At 41.6% G+C, this 20,956-nt stretch overlaps 1 protein-coding gene across 1 annotated transcript in view; it reads left to right on the top strand.

Moving 5' to 3' along the window:
* The window catches only part of BARD1 (BRCA1 associated RING domain 1), a 191,738-nt gene that overhangs the window by 146,746 nt on the left and 24,036 nt on the right, over positions 1-20,956 (top strand). The window contains exons 7-8 of the mRNA XM_073633578.1: positions 13,448-13,559; positions 18,330-18,462. Coding sequence (XP_073489679.1) covers positions 13,448-13,559; positions 18,330-18,462 — 245 coding nt within the window. The remainder of the gene's footprint in view (positions 1-13,447; positions 13,560-18,329; positions 18,463-20,956) is intronic.

Genomic DNA, 20,956 nt, shown 5'->3' with positions numbered 1-20,956 from the left:
ATTTTCCTTCTACTTCACAATTATGTGCCATTTTGTGTTGGTCTACCACATAAAATCCCAATAAAATACATTTACGTTTTTGGTTGTAACATGAAAAAAATATGTGGAAAATTTCAAGGGGTATGAATGTTTTTTTTAAAGGCACTGTATGCAGTGTGTGTGTATTTGTATGTATGTATGTATGCAGTGTGTGTGTATTTGTGTGTGTGTGTGTAAGCATATATATATAATCACAAGAAGCAAACACATTTTGCCTTGAATTATAAAATGTATTTCACCAGAGAAGACACATGAAAGCCGGTTCAAAGGAAATTCTTTGGGCACTGGTTCCAGTGCCTGGTTTCCTTTGTCTACAGCATAGCTTATCAAAACTGTCAAAATTGTGCAGTTGAGGGTTGCTGAAGCAATACCTTCGAGAGCCAGTCATCATCGTGTGGATATAGAATTTCAGATATTTAATTTTTTTTTTTTTTTTAAGCAGTGCAGATTTTTATATTTACTCACCTACTTTAGCTTTACCTAAATATTCTGAGGCTAATGCCGTGTACACATGGGTGGACTTTTTGACCGGACTGGTCTGACTGGACGAATCTGTCGTACAATCCAACCGTGTGTGGGCTTCATCGGACCTGCAGCGGACTTTTACGGTCGAAAATCGGACTGACTTTAGATTTGGAACATGTTTCAAATCTTTCCGACGGACTCGAGTCCGGTCGAAAAATCCGCTCGTCTGTATGCTAGTCCAACGGACGAAAACTGTTCGTTCGAAAGTCCGTCGGAAAGGCTGTTGGACCTTTGATGCTGAAAAGTCCATTACTCTTCAAGTTGAAAGCTGGTCATAGAGCTGATGGTTGCTACCCTTTCAACTGTCTTACATTCTAACTTGTGCATCTTAGGCCTCATGTACACTGCTGCTGGTAAACAGAAGTTAAGAGGCAGTTGGATGCTTTTTTCAGATGCCCCTGAACTCATCCAATGTTATCTTATGTGTTCATGTACACAGCTTCGTTTAATGTCATTTTTAGGCAGTTGTGTTTAGAGGCTTTTCTTTGAAGGCAAAAAAAAATGACTTTCCGCGTTTAGCCACGTTTTTCGTTTAGATCTGTTTTTAAAGGTGCCCTATTTTTTTTTACATTACAAAACTTAAAAATGATAGCAAATTATGAAAAACCACTAAAAAAAAATATTTAAAAAACTTGTAATTGCTTGCAATGCTTCATAGACCATTTATATACCCCTAATGAGCCCATGATCCAATCCAATACACCACTAGCATTGCTGTTAGCCAAAGTAGAATTGGAATTTGACCCATATGTTAGATTTGAACCAGATAACCCCACCATTGAGCCTGATTCCCGACTCGATCAAACATAGTTGCATGAAATTTAATATCTGGCTTTTTTAATTCCATTTTGCCCTCATGTTAAGTTTTCTAGATAGCTTTGACAATGATTCACAGGACTGTCTCTTCCCCTCACCCCAACCTGGCTGAAATAGTTGATTAATACTGTTTTTTGTGCTTTGGGAGGGTCTTATGATGTTATCTTAAATAAACGCTCCTAGACTAAACGCGGCTAAACGGGCATTTTTAAACGCCGGTTTCAAGCTGTCAGAAAAATCGTTCAGAAGAGGTTGCCTCAGCATCCCGTGTACATTAGGCCTAAGGGTGAATAACAGCATCAAATAACAGTCATTCTGTTGTGTATACATTCCTTTTACCTACAGTGCTTAATTTTTTTTAAAATAGGATACTCTCTCAGAAGTGGACTGTGGGTAAGTTCTTCCTGTTGTGAGAGCAGTAGTTGCCAGATTTTAGATGATATGACTTTAAAGCTGAAGAGTCTGACTCAAAGTAAATAATACTGCATGAGGGGGAGACTTTAACTTTCATACCAAAGCCTGTACAGTTACAGTAATTGAAAACTTTGTATCAGGTCAGTTGACGGAGGTTTACTGTAAGGTCGGAGTTGAACATTGCAGACAAAACAATTTTTAAAGCAGTAGTAAACCGCCAGAAGAAAAAAAATCCAGCTCCCCAGCAGAGTTGGGTCACAATGTACTAGTATGCTCTGCATATTAGCTCATTATGACAGACTTACCTGCACATGGAGCTCTCCAGAGAAGCGATGTCACGGCTCCCCTGAGCGCTTCCATCTTCACCAAGTATTTCTTCCGGGTTCGTGGACTCCGACTGTATGAATTACTCCAGCATGGAGCTCTGGGCCATCCCTTCAGAGCACATGCGTCGGTAAGGTCACTGGCTGCATGTGAATATCTCTTAATTGCTTAAGGACCAGCCACCTGCGCAAATTGCCGTCATTGTACATCGGCCGCTTAGAATAGGAGGTGCTCGCTTTCGAGGTTACGGAGCCGATGCTCGTGGCCGGCGGCCGCGGTGTCTGCCGGCCACCCGCGATCACTCCACAGAGAGAATGGGGATCTGTCAATGTAAACAGATCTCCATTATGTCAGGGCAGTAGAGAGTGATCTGCTGTTCCTAGTGATTAGGAACAGCGATCTCTCTCTAATCCCTGGCAGCCCATCCCTCATACAGTTAGAAACACCTCCCAGGGAACACACTTAACCCTTTGATCGCCCCTAGTTCCCTGTCAGTGACATTTATACAGTAATTAGTGGCTATTTTTAGCTCTGATTGCTGTAAAAATGTCAATGATCCCAAAAAAGTGTCCGATCTGTCCGCTGCAACGTCGCAGTCCTGCTAAAAAAAATCGCTGATCGCCGCCATTACTAGTAAAATAAAAATTAACAAAAATGCCATAAATATATTCCCTATTTTGTAGAAGCTACAATTTTTGCGCAAACCAATCAATATACACTTTATTGAGATTTTTATTTTTTTTTGTTTGTTTTATTTTTATTTTTTTACCAAAAATCTGTAGAATACATATTGGCTGAAACTGATGAAAAAATTAGTTTTTAAAAATTTTATTTTGTATATGTATTATAGGAAAAAGTAATAAATATTAGGTTATTTTTCAAAATTGTCGCCCTTTTTTTGTTTATAGCACAAACCATAAAAACCACAGAAGTGATCAAATACCACCAAAAGAAAGCTCTATATGTGGAGAAAAAAGGACGTCAATTTTATTTAGGTACAGCGTCGCACGACCGCGCAATTGTCAGTTAAAGCGGCACAGTTCTGTATCGCAAAAAATGGCCTGGTCATTGGGGGCAAATCCATCGGGTCCTTAACTGGTTAAACAGTGCAGGTTTAGGAGATGTTCACTAAACCTACAGGTAAACCTTATTATAGGCTTACCTGGAGGTACAAGTTAAAAAGTGGACTTTACTTCCACTTTAATACTTCTAATGAGACAGCAATGTCTGTTCTACATATAAAAGACAAGAGCGGTTTTGCAAATGATTGAACTGAAATAAGAAAATAGTTAATTTGGTTGCATTCAGAGATATAAAAAATCCTCAACTTTAGTCGAAGACCTACAATCCTCTTCAAGACAGTTAATAAAATTACAGCGATTTGTAACAAACATTTTTGCAGTCTTCTGCTCTGTGGATATTGGTGCATTCATTCCAGGCGTTGGTGTTGTAATAGCAGAAAAACTGCTAGAAAAAGCAACAAGCTAAAGGAAGGAAAACCTATAAAATAATAAATATAAAGCATTCTTAACTTTTTGCTATATTGCAACAAAGTGATATTTGTATCACAGAATAGCTTTTTTTTTTTAAATTGTGCTTTTTTTTTTTTTAAATAGCCACTTAGTGCCTGTATATACATTGATGCCTTGCTATAAAAAAAAAAAAAAAAAAACAGACCTCCAGTGCTTTAGAGTACTATGGAGGGCCTGACTGCTAGTGAGTTGCTGAGGAAGGGTGGGCCTTGGCTTAAAGTGTCTTGCAGTCTCGTAGGACAGTCAGAAAACTCCTCCAAGCTTTAACCACTGCTTAGCTGGACACTGATAGAAGTCACAAGACTGCTATATACTGCTGATGAGAAAAAGAAATGTTGCAGTTTATATTTATTAAAATAATTGCAATAACATGTAGTGTGTGTACTGTGGCAGACCAGATATAGTGAATTGCAGGGTCCTGGGTTTAGTAACACTTTGTATCTGAAAACAACAGTTTCTTGTTATTTTGGATCGCACAGGGAAGGGGGTGGAATCTCTGTAATTTTCCTATTGCTGTCCCAAGTTCATGTAAGGGAGATTCACCCTGTCTGTTTGTCCTGGTGACCATTATTCCCAAAAAATGAAAGTGAGAAAAGATCCAAAATGGCAAGTTGTTACCAGAACAAAAATAGAAACAAAATCTTATGTAGCGCTACCCCCACAGGAGCTGCTTAACCACTTCAATTCAGGGCATTTTCATCCCCTTCTTGCCCAGACCAATTTCCAGCTTTCAGTGCTGTAACATTTTAAATGACAATTGCACGATCATGCAGCACTTTACGTAATTCTTTTGGTGGTATTTGATTACCTCCTGTGGTTTTTATTTTTTGCACTATAAACAAAAAAGAGCGACAATTTTGAAAAAAAAAAAAACACATTTTTTACTTTTTGCTATAATAAATATCCCAAATTAAAAAAAAAAAAAAAACAGGGATAGGGATGGGACAATTGTAGACACTCACTCAGGTTGAACTAGATGGATTGGTGTCTTTATTCAACCTTACTAACTATGTAACTATGTACATTTTTTCCTTAGTTTAGGCCGATATGTATTCTTCTACATATTTTTGGTAAAAAATGTTTTAAAAAATCGCAATAAGCGTATATTGATTGGTTTGCGCAAAAGTTATAGCACCTACAAAATAGGGGATAGATTTATGGCATTTCTGCAATTTTTATTGTGACTGTGACATTGCGGCGGACAGATCGCCCACTTTTGACACTATTTTGGGACCACTGACATTTATACCAGGATCAGTGCTATAAATATGCACTGTTTACTGTGTAAATGTCACTGGCAGGGGCACTAGGGGGCGATCAAGGGGTTAAATGTGTTACTTAGGGAATGACTAGGAGAGGAGACCGATCATTGTTCCTATACTAAGAACACACGATCTGTCGCCTTCCCCTGACAGGACGTGGATCTGTGTGTTTACAAGTTCCTGCTCTGTCACCAGCAATCGCGGGTGCCCGGTGGACATTGCAGTTGCCGGGCAGGCGCATCAGCTCCTGAGGGACGCGGCGGGCGCGCGCGCCCTATACCGCCGGGAAGCTGAGGACGTCATATGACGTCCGCCCAGGATGGGAATTCCCACCTGCAGACGTCATATGACAATATGTGGGTATTGAAGTGGTTAAGTATGTTTGTTGCGTACTCTGCCTCTCAACCCCAATAACAGTCTCAGCCATCTCTGGCACACCTGGCAATAGTGTAAGTGCAAGGCCCAATAAGAAATACACACGTTATGATAAAACACAGAAATTGTCTTTACTGCAATATTTTTGTGGAAAAAGAGTAATAAACAGTAATTATATATATATTCAAGTAATGCAATTGGAGAGCAGTAACTGAGATTAAGAGCAATATAGCTCAATACTATATTCAGGCTGCTTTCAGGGGATTCAAAATCTGAGAATAAACCTGTAGTGGAAAAACCCACTATACGCTTTTGCGCTAATAAGCGCCCATTTCGTCTAATGGTATAATGTATCTTACCTATCACTCTATTTCCCTGCATATCCCCAAGTAAACAGACATGACCACAGCTTATGTCCTCATCTCAGCACGACTGCCCCACCGAGCACCGCACTCAGTCTTTTATTCAAAATCAGCAAAAGCAATCACAAACAGAAAGTCATGGCCCCAACAGCCAATCGCTTCCTTCCATGGGAAATGACCTCTCAGGATATGAATGTCAACACGGAAAATCCTTCCAACAGGATGAGTTTATACAACAACCAATGAATAAGGAATAGGGGCGTCTTATGGGCGTGTCTGGACGGGGCAGCGTGTACGATCTCCTGCCCCCTGTCTCTGTAAGCTATCTTCAGCTACACAAAGGAAGCTTGAGATCATGAATGTTGTTCCCAACCACAACGTTTCAAGGACTCCCGTTTTTACCGTTTTTCACGAATCCTTATTCTGCTTTGTTCAGAGAACAAAGCATACCCGGACTATACTACCATCCATTGTGGATAGATTATCTGCAGATGTATACCACGCCCCCCCCCAAACATGTTGATCAGGCATACAGGGGTGACACGAGCGCACATCCACTAAACCGATAATGTCTTTGTAGAGCGAACACATCCCCCCTAGACAATCGTTCTGTGCATCACACAGGGGCCCCTCGCTGGCGGACATATCCCCACTCTGCAAACACTTCTCTGCATCCCCAAAGAGCTTTTCACTACCAGACGGATCTCAACCAGTGTCAGTCTGCCCCAGTCCGCTCTTTAGAGTGGGTTGCGGGAGAACAAACACTGGGAGACACTATGACAATACATATTAAATACGTCTTCATAAAATTTCCACAACAACCCCAAGAACAGAGGCCAGGCAGGAGGAGAGCAGAGGAATGACCCTCTTTATGCCAGGCCTCTCTCTTCTGTCCCCTGACACCACAGGCCCAACTTCAAACACTGTACTCAGATCACTGTTTAATGGCTTAACTTCCCAGATAAACTATCTGGCACCAGTAGCTTGTCCTTTTGAAGAAAGATGAGTTGGTGCACTTAAACTCCTGAATAACAGGGCAAAACAACAAAACTGGCCCGGATTATCAAGTAAAGAATGCAGGATCTTCCTCAGCAAGGTGAAAGGACAATGGTGTCTGTATACAGTGTCTCTGTGAATGGGTGGCCTTATCCTTTAGCCCTGTGGCACTTCAAGTGCCAGCAAGATGACTAACAGCAATGATGTCTGTTTACAGTGTCCATTTAACTCTGTGTGCAGTGTCCTTGTTTCCTGCAAATGGGTGAAAGTCCACTCACCCAACTCTGCGGTCAAGGACCAAATGTATGTTTTGAAACAGGCAGGCTCTTCTAGTGATCCGACTGGTTACCTCACACTGGAACGCTTCACACCGTCGGTGCAGGTGCGTCTGGATATGCACCTGGGATCCCCCTTGTAAAGAAAATGTAAGCGTAGGATAGTTTTGCCTTAACGAGAAGATACTTCTGTAAAAGTAGTGTAATTCTGGGTTATTAAAAATATAGGTTCAATATCGGTCATGCACATATGTTCTTTCATTAGCATTTGAAAAGGACAGAGCCAATTTCTAGGATCAAAGTGACACTTAGATGCCAATAAAAGTTCCCATTACAGTAAACATAGATTGCCACCTTCCTGAGGCCTCAAAGAAAACTGCTAGTCATCTAGGCTACACGGATACACAGGGGGCATTCGCAAGGCTACGGCCAGTCTGCAAACTTAGATTAATTTCAACAGATCTAAGGAACCTAGTTTATCTCTCATAAAAGCTAAAATATTAGCGTCAGAGAGATGAATATAATTCCTTTTGACCGTACACGTGATGGGTTACGTGTGCATTTAACTCTGTATTTTTAGCATGTGTGGAATCCTAGAGAACCACACAAAATCGTTATATGGCGCCTGATTGCGTCAGGCAGGCAGTGATTGGTGCTGTCGCGATCGAACTGGTGCGATGGTATCGGAAATCCTATCCATGACCCAGCAATCAGCGCCGTTCTGGGCCAATTCGAATCTGGTCATTTCAGAACACAAAACATCCTGTGGGTTAAGACAGGAACACACCCCAGGGTTGATTGGCCAAGGGCTAACGTCCAGCCCACATCCATATTTCAATAAAATGGGTAGCCTGAGATATGGACATGGTTCTTCTATGAAGCCAGTTTGAAACTGGGGAGTTCCCACATGTTCCAGTATGCTTCTACTAACGGATAGACTTCGGTAAAGTTTGTTTCTGTTTTTATCCCCTTTTATTTTCATAGCAAATTGACAATTTGTGTCTTTCTGTATTTTTTGTATCTATTTTTAGGTAAATCCTTTTTCTTTGTATATCTTTTATGCACTGCCCACTTTCAGGACATTAAATGATAAAATGAATAAGTGACTTCTGTGTACTAAGCTAGGACTCATCTCTGGAGAGGTTGTTGTATTTTAGGGCCTAAGTACTTGGTCTAAGTTACGTGCCAATCGGTATGCAATTGCACGGCGTGTTGGCAGATTGCATGCAGATTGTACGCTAACAGATCTGCCAGAGGGAGATCTGTGAGTGTGGTGACTCAGCAGACCAGTCTGCGGACAAACTGTTGGGTGGTGGCATGCTATTGTTTATTGTGTGTGGGGACAGTGGGAAGAGTGATTAACACCGGGGTTCAAGGTTGCATGATAGCTGGAGGAACCCTAGAAGCATGTGCCAATTGCTAGACTGTGCCCCAACCCTTAGAATGCACCAGATTGTATGTAAGATATCTATCTGCCTTTGTGTGGTCAGCCAGCTGGATTGGAGTGGAGTCTCCCTCTAATAGTGGCCAAAGGTAGTGCGGGCTGTGAAAGTACCACAGCCAGTCCTATATGCTCAGCAAAAGTTCCCCCTTATTCCCTTAGTTCCTCATATACCCCAGTCACGGAACGCACGTCACGGTTAACTAGTCACCGTGGGCGTGCGTAATCGTGACACCCCTCTCTCAGGCTGGATGACCCAACTGGCTGTGGATGCCTGAAATCATGCGGTGGACTGATGTGCACCTCTCCCCTAGGTCTAATATCTTCCTCTGCCTGTGTAGTCTAAGAAATCTCAGTTCAGCAAGATGGAGTCTCTAGTTCCTTTTGCCCCCAGAGCAGACTGGCTAATGTAGTTCTGTCTCCATAGAAAGCTATGGGGCCGTTTTAGATGGGGACTACATATCCCAGAATCCTTTGCAGCTGCTGCTTGTTAAAATCCTTCTCATTTGCTCCTGTAATTGGCTCTCCTCTTCCTGCCAATAGGGACATGGGAGGGTGCAGAGTGAGCAGCTTGGTGTGTGTCAATGAAGAGAAAAAAAAAGGAGGAGGGGGGGGGGGGGAATTCCCCTGCAGAAACTGACAGGCACTTTTTTTCCTCACAGAAGAAGCTTGGCCAGCTTGGCCAGGCCGTGGGATATACAGGGCACCAGCTACACTTATACTGAAGATACCTCAGGTGACAACTGTATAAGCCCTCGTTCACGTTGAATGCGGCTTTGAAATCGTGCAATTTGAAATCGCACGATTGCAAAGCTGCATGTCAGTGCGACTTGGCCAACATCTGCACAACTTACAGTGGAAGTCAAAAATGAAAATTTTTCTATTAATTATATGTAAAATATCTTTATATTTGACATTATTCATTTTCTGCATAGCTGATTGTGTCGCTTAGAAAGTCTACTCAAAGCCAGACAATTAGCTTCTTCCTATTCTTCGGGGACAACCTTATTTCTGAATTCTGCATGAGGGCATCTCGCTTCCTGAAAACGATGTCCTTCTCTTCTACATGCCCCACCCCCATCCCTCCTCTCCTTTCTAGACCTGCCCACCCCCACCCCTCTTCTCAGATCTCCTCCTGTCTTGATATCCCCGTTTTGGATAGCAGTTTCTCCTGGGGGGGGGGGGGGGGGGGCAGGTTTTGGAAGTATGTTCTGTTTGTTAGAAACATGGTGCAGATTTTCTACAGAGTACAACCACGTGGTTGTTTCTGCATGGCACTGTGTGCATGGTGAGGCATACGCCCAGCTAAGGGATCTACATGTAATGAGTTTAAGGCCCCGTTTCCACTAGTGAGACTTGTCATGCGACTTTAGACACATAGAGTCGCATGACAAGTCACAGCCCATTTATTTCAATGGCAAATGTTCTCATCTGTGCGACTTTGAAAGGGTGCCTGCACTACTTTGATGCAACTTTTGATGTGACTTTGATCCAGAGTGTAAAGTTGGATCAAAGCTGCACTCAAAGTTGCACTCTAAATCGCACAGCTTTGGAGTTGCACTAGTGGAAACTTAGCCTAAGACTAGAGTGCGACTTTGGAGTGTGACTTTGGTTTAACTTTACACTCTCTGGATAAAAGTCGCATCAAAGCATTGCATGTACCTTTTCAAAGTCACTGATTTTCAAAGTCACATAGATGGGAACGGGTGCCATTGAAATCAATAGGCTGTGACTTGTCATGCAATTTTGTGTCCAAAGTCGCTTGACAAGTCATACTAGTGGAAATGGAGCCTTAGTCTACGTTTCCACTATTGTAACCCCAAGTTGCACGATTTAGAGTGTGACTTTGATGCGACTTTACACTCTCTGGATCAAAGTCGCATCAAAGCATTGCAGGTACCTTTTTTAAAGTCACTGATTTTCAAAGTTGCATACATGGGAATGGGTACCATTAAAATCAGTAGGCTGTGTCTTGTCGTGCGACTTTGGACACATAGTCGCATGATAAGTCACGTTTACACTATAGTTTGCACTTTGACAATTCATACTTTTGAAAACTGAGCCTTAGTCTATGTTTCCACTATCGCGACCACAAAGCTTTGATCCAACTTTACACTCTCTGGATCAAAGTTGCATCAAAAGTTGCATAAAAGCATTGCAGATACCTTTTCAAAGTCGCTGATTTTCAAAGTGGCATAGATGGGAATGGGAACCATTGAAATCAATGGGCTGTGACTTGTCATGCAACTTTATGTGTCCAAATTCACATGACAAGTCGCACTAGTGGAAACAGAGCCTTAGTGTGGTTGTGCCTATACTGTGATCATTGTAGACTGTGAGCTGAGACCCCAGAGCACTTCCAGCTACACTGACAGTCCCCCCCCCCCGGTGTCCAGCTCCCTTATGTGCACAGCTATATTGTATATGTGCACTGCACCTCCCATCCCCCTCTTGTGTGGATGGGGCTTTTTATTTCTTAATTTTCTCATGAATTAGGATGTACAAGAGAACACTGGGCGGGAACCTATGATCAGCTCCTCCCATCCTGTATATGCCCACTGGCTACACAGGATCAGTGTCCCTCCCAGGAAGTGATGTCACTAGCTTTCAGTAACCACACCCTCTGGCTGATTTTACTCTCAGAAGCAAGTAGAATTGAAGTCATGTGACAGCACTGGATTCTGCAAAATAAAGGTAGAAAAACCGATTTTTTTCATTTTGAGACATAAGGCTGAACTTAGCTCACATTAATGATTGCTGGGCTGAATTTAAGTGTTAGGGTGGACTTCCACTTAATGCACAGATGTCTATGCAAGATGCACCTGAAATTGGCAAAAGTAGTGCAGCAACTACTTTTTCAAATCAGTGTGACGCCACAAAGCCGGCGTTATACCAACTTCAACGGTTCCATTGCCAACGATAGGGTGCGACTTGGCATGTAATTTGACCTGTCCAATCTCATGACAAGTCGAACCGGTGTGAATGGGGGCTAAGAGAGGATTTCCCTCACTTCCCATTTTGTCTATGGGTCAAGAAGTTAAGGAAATCTCCCCAATGGGAAACGTACAGCAAATGTAAACCTGTCAGGGGGTTCTAACGCATCTCTAATCTATCCAAAGCAAAAAAAAAACTTTTTTTGTTTTTGATCTGCTTTAAGAATTTGATATTTGCATAGAGCAGGTGTAGGCAACCTCTGTGCTCCAGCTGTGATGAAACTACAAATCCCATCATGCCTCTGCCTCTTGGAGTCAGGCCTGTGATTGTTAGGGTCTTGCAATGTCTCATGGGACTTGTAGTTTCACCACAGCTGGAGGGCCGAAGTTGCCCACCCCTGGCATAGAGGAATAGTCAAGATTTGAAGGATGAAACCACCGCTCACCATAGTCGATCCTAGTGTGGATGTATACATGTGAAAGCTTCAGTCAGTGTTGCTCCTCGGGCCATGCTCCCTGACATGTTTCGTCCCGCTCACCGGGGCTTAATCATAGGGGTCCAACAGGGCCCTTCACCTCAGTCTGAAGCAGCACCACCAAGCACTAATGGCCTTCTAGTCAAGCTTTTAAGGACTTAATAGCTGATATAACATATGAGCAACCCTCTTGTGTCTGTTTTTCTGCCCTGTAGTCACTTCAGTAGGTTAAATTGAACACACATTCATTTTAATAGCTTTTATTTCTCAGCTTATCCAGCATAAAAACTAGTTTATTTTTCATATTTGCATTTCATTATAGTTTATTTTGCTAATACCAAGTTGAGTCTCTGGAATACCTAATACTATGGTTTAATTAAAAATTTGTATCACCACAGAGTGATGCTGTGGATACGACACTTTTGTGTATATAATGCCACGTCCCGATAATTTGGATTATTAAAAGATACATTTTTGGATGATGGACTTTATAGGCATAACACAAGTACCGGTGTATATATTAAAAATATATTAATTACAAAAATAGAATCAAGACAATTACATAAAATTTCATAGACTATTCACAAAATGTGCCTATGAGTATAAACAACACACCACTTACATAGAAAGCATTTATCAAAAGATCGGAGGACCAAACAGATCACTCTACAGTATTGCGAAAAATTGAAGAGGTAGTGTGTCATATTAAAAAATTATTATTCAGGAGCTTATGGCGTATTCTATGAACAGAAAAATTTGCAGTTAAGTTCATCACATTTTGTATGTTTATTCAGCATTAACATATAACATTATTGCCTCTGTGAGCTCAGTAATGCCGCACAACCACCCCAGCTCCGGGGGATCCTGACTAGCTGGGGGTGGTTGTGCGGCCTTACTGAGCTCACCGAGGCAATAATATTATATGTTAGTGTTGACTAAACATATAAAATGTGATAAATTTAATTGCAAATTTTTCTGTTCATAGAATACGCCATAAGCTCCTGAAGAAGCGTCTCTTGAATATGCGCAATGTGTAGAGCTGAGTTTTAATATGACACACTACCTCTTCAATTTTTCTCAGTACTGTTGAGTGATCTGTTTGGTCCTCCGATCTTTTGATAAATACTTTCTATGTATGTAGGTTGTGCATTGTTTATACTCGTAGGCACATTTTGTGAATAATTTATGAAGTGTTATGTAATTGTCTTGATTCTATTGTTGTAATAAATATATTTTTAATATATACTTGTTTTATGCCTATAAAGTCTATCATCCATAAATTTAATACTATGGTTTATCTTGGCAGAGCCATGCACTGAAAAATGGAAATGTCAGAATTGCACATGGCTATTTGTATGGGATAGGTACCATAAACATGAAGCCTGCAGGCTGTTGCATTTATGCCGTATCACTAGAAAACAGAAGACATTTGTGTCAGAGGAGATAGACTTTGGCTTCTGTGTTTTATATATCTTGTTTGATTCAGCAGCCTGTCAGCCCACGGTCCATCTGTCTTGCCTGTAATTCCAAGGCTTATGTTTTTGTGTATGTGTTGAGAGTCCAACGTGCAGAGAAACAAGACACGGCAAATAAAACTTGATTCCTGCTAATGTACCTAGTTAAGAATCCAGTCACATATTGTATTTACTTAAAACCCATCTGTGCTTGTTTTACCAGTAATATATACGGTCTGCGGCCTGTAGACTATGCAGAAACAGAGGAGATAAAGTTGGCTTTGCTGCAAGCACAGAAAAACAAGGATCCACTTGTGAAGCTGCCATGCTCTGGCGTAAGTAACAAAATCTGCAGGGTTGTGGGAGACTTTATATGGGGACTAGGTTGGGATTTTTTTTTTTCTGTTTAAACCTTCATTAGCAGGGCCCTCCTATTCCTTCTGTATTGAACTGTATTGTAATTGTACTGTCCCCCCCTCTACATTATAAGGCACAGCATAAACTATTGGCGCTATATAAATCCTGTATAAGAATTCAAACTTAATATAATATTTGTGTGCCTTGCTTTTGCAGCATAGTACATACTCTGTGCCTAAAGGTTACCTGTGCTTTCTCCATGCAGGGAAAAGCAAAGGATTCACTTAAAGGGGTAGTAAAGGCTCACGTTTTTTCACCTTAATGCATCCTATGCATTAAGGTGAAAAAAGATCCGACAATAGCGCCCCCAGTCCCCCCATTTTGCTTACCTGAGCCCGTTCACCTGCTGCGCTCGCCCCCTATTTCCTCTTCGCCGCTCAGCCTGCCCATGGATTGGCTAGAGTGGATGGATTGAAAGCAGCACAGCCATTGGCTCGTGATGCTGTCAATCACATCCAATGACGCAGGCCGCATCACGGGAGCGCGCCCGCAAGAACTAAACACCATGCAAGAGAGCTCGCATGAAGGTGTTTAGTTCTTGCCGCCGAGGGACCCCAGAAGACCAGGTTCGGGGCCACTCTGTGCAAAACGAGCTGCACAGTGGAGGTAAGTATACCATGTTATTTAAAAAAAAATACTTTTACAACCCCTTTAATTGCCTGACTACAATAGCCCCCCCCCTCCCGCCACCTATTTTGGACACAAAAGTGTCTCAATTGACAGTGCTAAAGTCCAGGCTCCTTATCATGCTTGAAAGTGCCTGTGTTAGTCTTCACATTGATTCCTGCAAAGCAACAATGATCCTAGGCTGGGTATGCGCGTTAATTTTTTTTTTTTTTTTCAACCGGTGGGTTGACCGACAAAAAAAACCTGACGTATCCACGCATCAAAAAAACTATGTGTGATGTGGGGATCTCTCCCGCTCTTCTATTGAATTCAGACAGGGGACTCCCCACCCCCCCAACCTGCTGCCAGAATAGACTTGCACTTGCAAGAAGCGCCGATTAAATGCTGGCATTCCAGCAAGACTGCCCGACAGAAGCCGATCATTATACTGACTTCTGTTGAACAGACAGCAGTACACATGTACAGAAAGTCAGCTGTGCGACTTTTGATATGTGTGTACAGGGCTTTAACTTCTTCCCACCGAAGATACGCATCTATGTAGCCTCTCGGAGGGTGGGCTCTAACACCAAGAGGCCACATATGTGTGGCCCTATATAAACACTTTGCTGAGATGAGCTGTATTTGAATTTTTAAATATCAGCGCATCTACTGCCTACTAAGGTTCCAGAATGTATCACTTGAATGACAGTAGTGGGAATTATTGTCACGAAATAGGGCTAAACACAACGTAGACAGAAGTCAATGCCCTTTGTTCAGCCTGGCCCTGTTTAAGAGAGATTTCTGTGGCTAACACAGATGATACTGGGCACCTTGTGTTTTTCTACTTTTAGGCAGAACATTTACTTTTAAACGTTTAAAAAAGGGTTGATCAGATTAGCCTAATAGAAATAGATAGATTTATTTTTTTTTAATAGAAAAAAATTAAAAAAAAAAAATTAAAAAAAAAAAAGAAATTGCGCTAGGTGCATAAAAAATTGTGAAAAAACTGTGAAAAATCCTGCTGCTGTGCACTATAACCCCGATATAAGGGCACAAAAAACAAAATATAATATAGAAAGTGCAGCGCTGGACATGTGAAGTGAATTTATGAAATTTGATAAACAAGTTATTAAAATAATGAAGAAAATTAATCAAAATCAAAAACAGTGACACAATCATACGTATTGGTTATGTGAAGTGTTTCCTAGAACGTGAACACATAAACTAAAAAAGAGTCTTTCCTTATAAAAAATTTTTTTTTTTTTTTTTTTAAGAAAACACATAAAAGTCCACAACAGTGTATTTGATACAAATGTAGATTTCAGGGGTACATTCTTCAATGTTCCATGTTGCCCACCACCGAATAGAAGAATAAGAGGCTTACCAGAAAGCCTGTGACCACCCTTACTCAAGGGGGGTCAAAACAGGCTTAGTAGATATGCGGAAACCACCACAGGGATACTCCAAGGGACACCGATGGATTGGTGCGTCAGGAATCTTTACCAGGTAGCCGACCAGCCAACAACCGCTGTAGATGTTCTCCCAAGTCCTATCCTCTCATGGGGCAAACTTAAAATCTTCCACGAATCCAGTGCAAAAAGGAGTAGTTATAATGCCAGAAGAAATAAAAAAGGAGATGCTCCACTGGTGCAGATAACTTTTGATTTTCTTTTATTGGCAAATAACGTTAAAATAACAAAGAAAATAGAGCAAGATAAAAAACGACACTACCGCCGTTTATTTTAAAATCGCGCATGCGCGGTGCGTGCAATGTTGTCGTTTTTTATCTTGCTCTATTTTCTTTGTTATTTTAACGTTATTTGCCAATAAAAGAAAATCAAAAGTTATCTGCACCAGTGGAGCATCTCCTTTTTTATTTCTTCTGGCATTATAACTACTCCTTTTTGCACTGGATTCGTGGAAGATTTTAAGTTTGCCCTATGAGAGGATAGGACTTGGGAGAACATCTACAGCGGTTGTTGGCTGGTCGGCTACCTGGTAAAGATTCTTGACGCACCAATCCATCGGTGTCCCTTGGAGTATCCCTGTGGTGGTTTCCGCATATCTACTAAGCCTGTTTTGACCCCCCTTGAGTAAGGGTGGTCACAGGCTTTCTGGTAAGCCTCTTATTCTTCTATTCGGTGGTGGGCAACATGGAACATTGAAGAATGTACCCCTGAAATCTACATTTGTATCAAATACACTGTTGTGGACTTTTATGTGTTTTCTTAAAAAAAAAAAAAATTTTTTTTATAAGGAAAGACTCTTTTTTAGTTTATGTGTTCACGTTCTAGGAAACACTTCACATAACCAATATGTATGATTGTGTCACTGTTTTTGATTTTGATTAATTTTCTTCATTATTTTAATAATTTGTTTATCAAATTTCATAAATTTCATAAATTCACTTCACATGTCCAGCGCTGCACTTTCTATATTATATTTTAAATTTTAGTTTGCCTTGGTGCTTTGTATCACCCCACTGGCCTTTTATATGGCTGAAGGAGTCAAGCACGATCGTAGCCTCCCTGGCGGTTTTCCCGAGTGTGGCTCGGGGTTAAAATTCAGTACCATTAGCGGTAACCCCGAGCCACATTCGGGATCGCATTGCAGGATCCTGGGGCGGCGTTACTTACCTTGTCCCCGGGATCCTGCGATGTCACCCCGCTGTGTCTGTGGGCTCCGTCCTCCTCCGAAGCCTCTCCGTGCCAGGCTCCGTTCCCTGCGAGAGGCGCGACGCACGGGGGCGGAGCCTGGCGGCAAATTCAAAAAAATGTAAAAAGCATAACACATACAGTACTGTAATCTTACAGATTACAGTACTGTATGAAATGATTTCACATCCCTTTTGTCCCCAGTGCTTTGTCCCATGCCCTGCATGCAATTTTACATGATATACACTGTTCTTTCTGCCTGGAAACTGGAGATTGTCCATAGCAACCAAAAAGTGTCCCTTTACGTCAAAAGTGGCTTTAGACCAGCTAGAAAACAGCGATAGTAAATTAGAACACTTGCAGAATTGAGCGATAGTGAATTGTGGGGAAATTTATTTTATTACTATTTTTTTTTTTTTTTTAATTATTTATTTTTATTTATTATATTATAATTTATGTTTTTGTGTTTCAAACTTTATCATACCCGGGATATCTACTAGACTCTGGTTTGGACAGATTTAAGTGTGTTATTGTTAAGATTTACAGACCTACAATATAAAACGCCAAATTTCCATGCAAAATAATGGTACCGCTTTCAGCACCTAAAATCCGAAATAATCATACCGCCAGGGAGGTTAAAGTGTTTGTAAAGCCTTTTAGGTTTTCCACCTTAATGCATTGTATGTATTAGAGTGAAAAACCTTCTGTGCTGCAGCTGCCCCCCAGGCCAACCCCCCTCCCCCCCACTTTTTCTTACCTGACCTCGGTCTGATCCAGTGATGTATTCGAGCGCAGCAGCTCCATCCACTGTCTCGCTCCTCATTGGACAGATTGATAGCAGCAGATGCCATTGGCTCTCGCTGCTGTCAATCAAATCATGTGACCCGGGGGCGGGGCCGAGTCCCGCTGTCTGTGCCAATGGACGCAGCAGTGGGAATCGGGAGGGAACCCACATGGGTGCCCCCATGGAAAGCTGCTTTCCCTTGGGGCACCCGATGACTAGGATGGGCTTGGAGTGCCGGCAGGGGACTCCAGAATAAGAGGATCGGGGCTGCAGGTAAGTATAACATGTTTGTTATTTTATTGCAAAAAAAAGAAAAGCTTTACAACCACTTTAACTTCAGTAAGAGGCGTCCGCACATGTCTAACTGCATTGGTAAAATGTATTATCATGTACACGAAGTTGATATTTATACACGCCCTAAATATGAATATAGTACACCTGAATTGAACGCAATACGACTGTTACAGAATGTGACTGTAAAATCTGTACAGTAAATAAATGGAAACAGAACCTTAGTATTTTTTGCTTTAAATGGCAGGGAGAACTATGTCAAATATGGAATATTTATGATTTAAAGCTGGGTGGTACCAAATGAAATGCAAGTAAATTTTTAATGGTGTCTCTTTGGATTGTGTGCTTTACAGCTGAACAGACGCCAATGTAGAGAAGAAGCTATTGTCCTTTTGGCTAGCGGCCTGTCAGCCTCTCAAAAGACTAATCTTACCAAGCTTGCTGCACTTCTAAAGGCAGAAATCTGCTCTAACTACAACAGTTCAGGTGGGTGGCTACATTGTCTGCAAGTATGACGCTTTGAATCTTAAATATGTATTGACCTGTTTGTGGCAGTTGGTGATGTTTTCTGATGTACTGTATCTTCAAATGAAAACATTTCATGCCATATAACCAAACCACAAAAGAGCAGTGAACATGGGTCTCATTTAATGCTAAACTCCAGGATAAGCAGATATTGTCTTATACAAGAAGATGTGTGTTCTGTATAGGCTATGTGCAGTACATTGACATCACTGCAACTTTTACCAAGCAATAACAGTGTTTGCAAAGACATTTGGTGCCCACAAAGTGGATTTTTATCCTTTGCAGCTACTAAAAAAAAAAAATCATATATAATTATAAAATTATATATTTATACAAGTTTTTCACACCTGCATTTAGGATCCTCTGCCATTCCTCCTTGCAGATCCTCCCCAGTTCTGTCAGGTTGGATGGTAAACGTTGGTGGACAGCCATTTTTAGGTCTCTCCAGAGTTGCTCAATTGGGTTTAAGTCAGGGCTCTGGCTGGGCCATTCAAGAACAGTCACGGAGTTGTTGTGAAGCCACTCCTTTGTTATTTTAGCTGTGTGCTTAGGGTCATTGTCTTGTTGGGAGGTAAACCTTCAGCCCAATCTGAGGTCCTGAGCACTCTGGAGAAAGTTTTCGTCCAGGATATCCCTGTACTTGGCCACATTCATCTTTCCCTCGATTGCAACCAGTCGTCCTGTCCCTGCAGCTAAAAAACACCCCCACAGCATGATGCTGCCACCACCATGCTTCACTGTTGGGACTGTATTGGACAGGTGAAGAACAGTGCCTGGTTTTCTTCACACATACCACTTAGAATTAAGGCCAAAAAGTTCTATCTTGGTCTCATCAGACCAGAGAATCTTATTTCTCACCATCTTGTAGTCCTTCAGGTGTTTTTTTAGCAAACTCCATGCGGGCTTTCATGTGTCTTGCACTGAGGAGAGGCTTCCGTCGGGCCACTTTGCCATAAAGCCCCTGACTGGTGGAGGGCTGCAGTGATGGTTGACTTTCTACAACTTTCTCCCATCTCCCGACTGCATCTCTGGAGCTCAGCCACAGTGATCTTTGGGTTCTTCTTTACCTCTCTCACCAAGGCTCTTCTCCCGCGATAGCTCAGTTTGGCCGGACGGCCAGCTGTAGGAAGGGTTCTTGTCATCCCAAGCATCTTCCATTTAAGGATTATGGAGGCCACTGTGCACTTAGGAACCTTAAGTGCAGCAGAAATTTTTTTGTAACCTTGGCCAGTTCTGTGCCTTGCCACAATTCTGTCTCTGAGCTCTTTAGGCAGTTCCTTTGACCTCATGATTCTCATTTGCTCTGACATGCACTGTGAGCTGTAAGGTCTTATATAGACAGGTGTGTGGCTTTCCTAATCAAGTCCAATCAGGATAATCAAACATAGCTGGACTCAAATGAAGGTGTAGAACCATCTCAAGGATGATCAGAAGAAATGGACAGCACGTGAGTTAAATATATGAGTGTCACAGCAAAGGGTCTGAATACTTAGGACCATGTGATATTTCAGTTTTTCTTTTTTAATAAATCTGCAAAAATGTCAACAATTCTGTGTTTTTCTGTCAATATGGGGTGCTGTGTGTACATTAATTAGGAAAAAAAATTGACTTAAATGATTTTAGCAAATGGCTGCAATATAACAAAGAGTGAAAAATTTAAGGGGTCTGAATACTTTCCGTCCCCTCGGGGGGGGGGGGGGGGTGTGTGTGTGTGTGTGTGTGTGTATATATATATATATATATATATATATATATATATATATATATACACATATATATACACATATATATATAAAAAATATATATATTTTTTTTTTTTTGTGTCCAGATTTTTTTGCAAGTTAGGCTCCATGAACACTTGGCTTAAAAAAAATGGCAGTTCCCTTAGCAGAAAACAATGCTTATAGAGCATTTTTTGTACAACGTTTAGGAGAGTTTTGCATCTTTTCTGCCAGAAAGCTCCAATCAGAAATGCAGACCAGAAGGTTTTGTTTTCCTGCCTCTAAACGCTGAGCTCAAAATATGCTTGTAATCATCCTAAAGTGCATGGACACATAGGATAACATTGAGCTGCTTCTACAGGCAGAACACAAAACTCCTGTAGAAGCAGCAATTTTTAAGTCGGTGTGCATGGAGCCTAAAAGTGGGAGTAAACTCCCTTGGGCGACTGCACCATTTAGGAGACATTTACTGGTGACATCATTGGCGCATGCGCTTGGCATACAGTGTTGTTCCTTCAGAGCTCTGTGCCGTGAACAGCGGCTCCCATGCGTAGGGGTGACCTCATCGCAGCTCGTCCAATCAAAGGACCGAAGCCCACCAACCCAGAAGGAAGACCTGGAAGCACATTATAACATTGCCTTGCAGGTTTAAAAAAAAACGAAAAACGGCAGTTTACTACTGCTTTGAGAGCATAATGTGCTAGTATGCCCTCCAGTGGTGCGCTATCACCACT

The sequence above is a fragment of the Aquarana catesbeiana genome, linkage group LG06 (assembly GCF_042186555.1).
Source record: "Aquarana catesbeiana isolate 2022-GZ linkage group LG06, ASM4218655v1, whole genome shotgun sequence".
NCBI lineage: Eukaryota > Metazoa > Chordata > Amphibia > Anura > Ranidae > Aquarana > Aquarana catesbeiana.
Note: the sequence above shows the minus strand (reverse complement) of the source record. Positions and strands in the feature narration are given on the sequence as shown.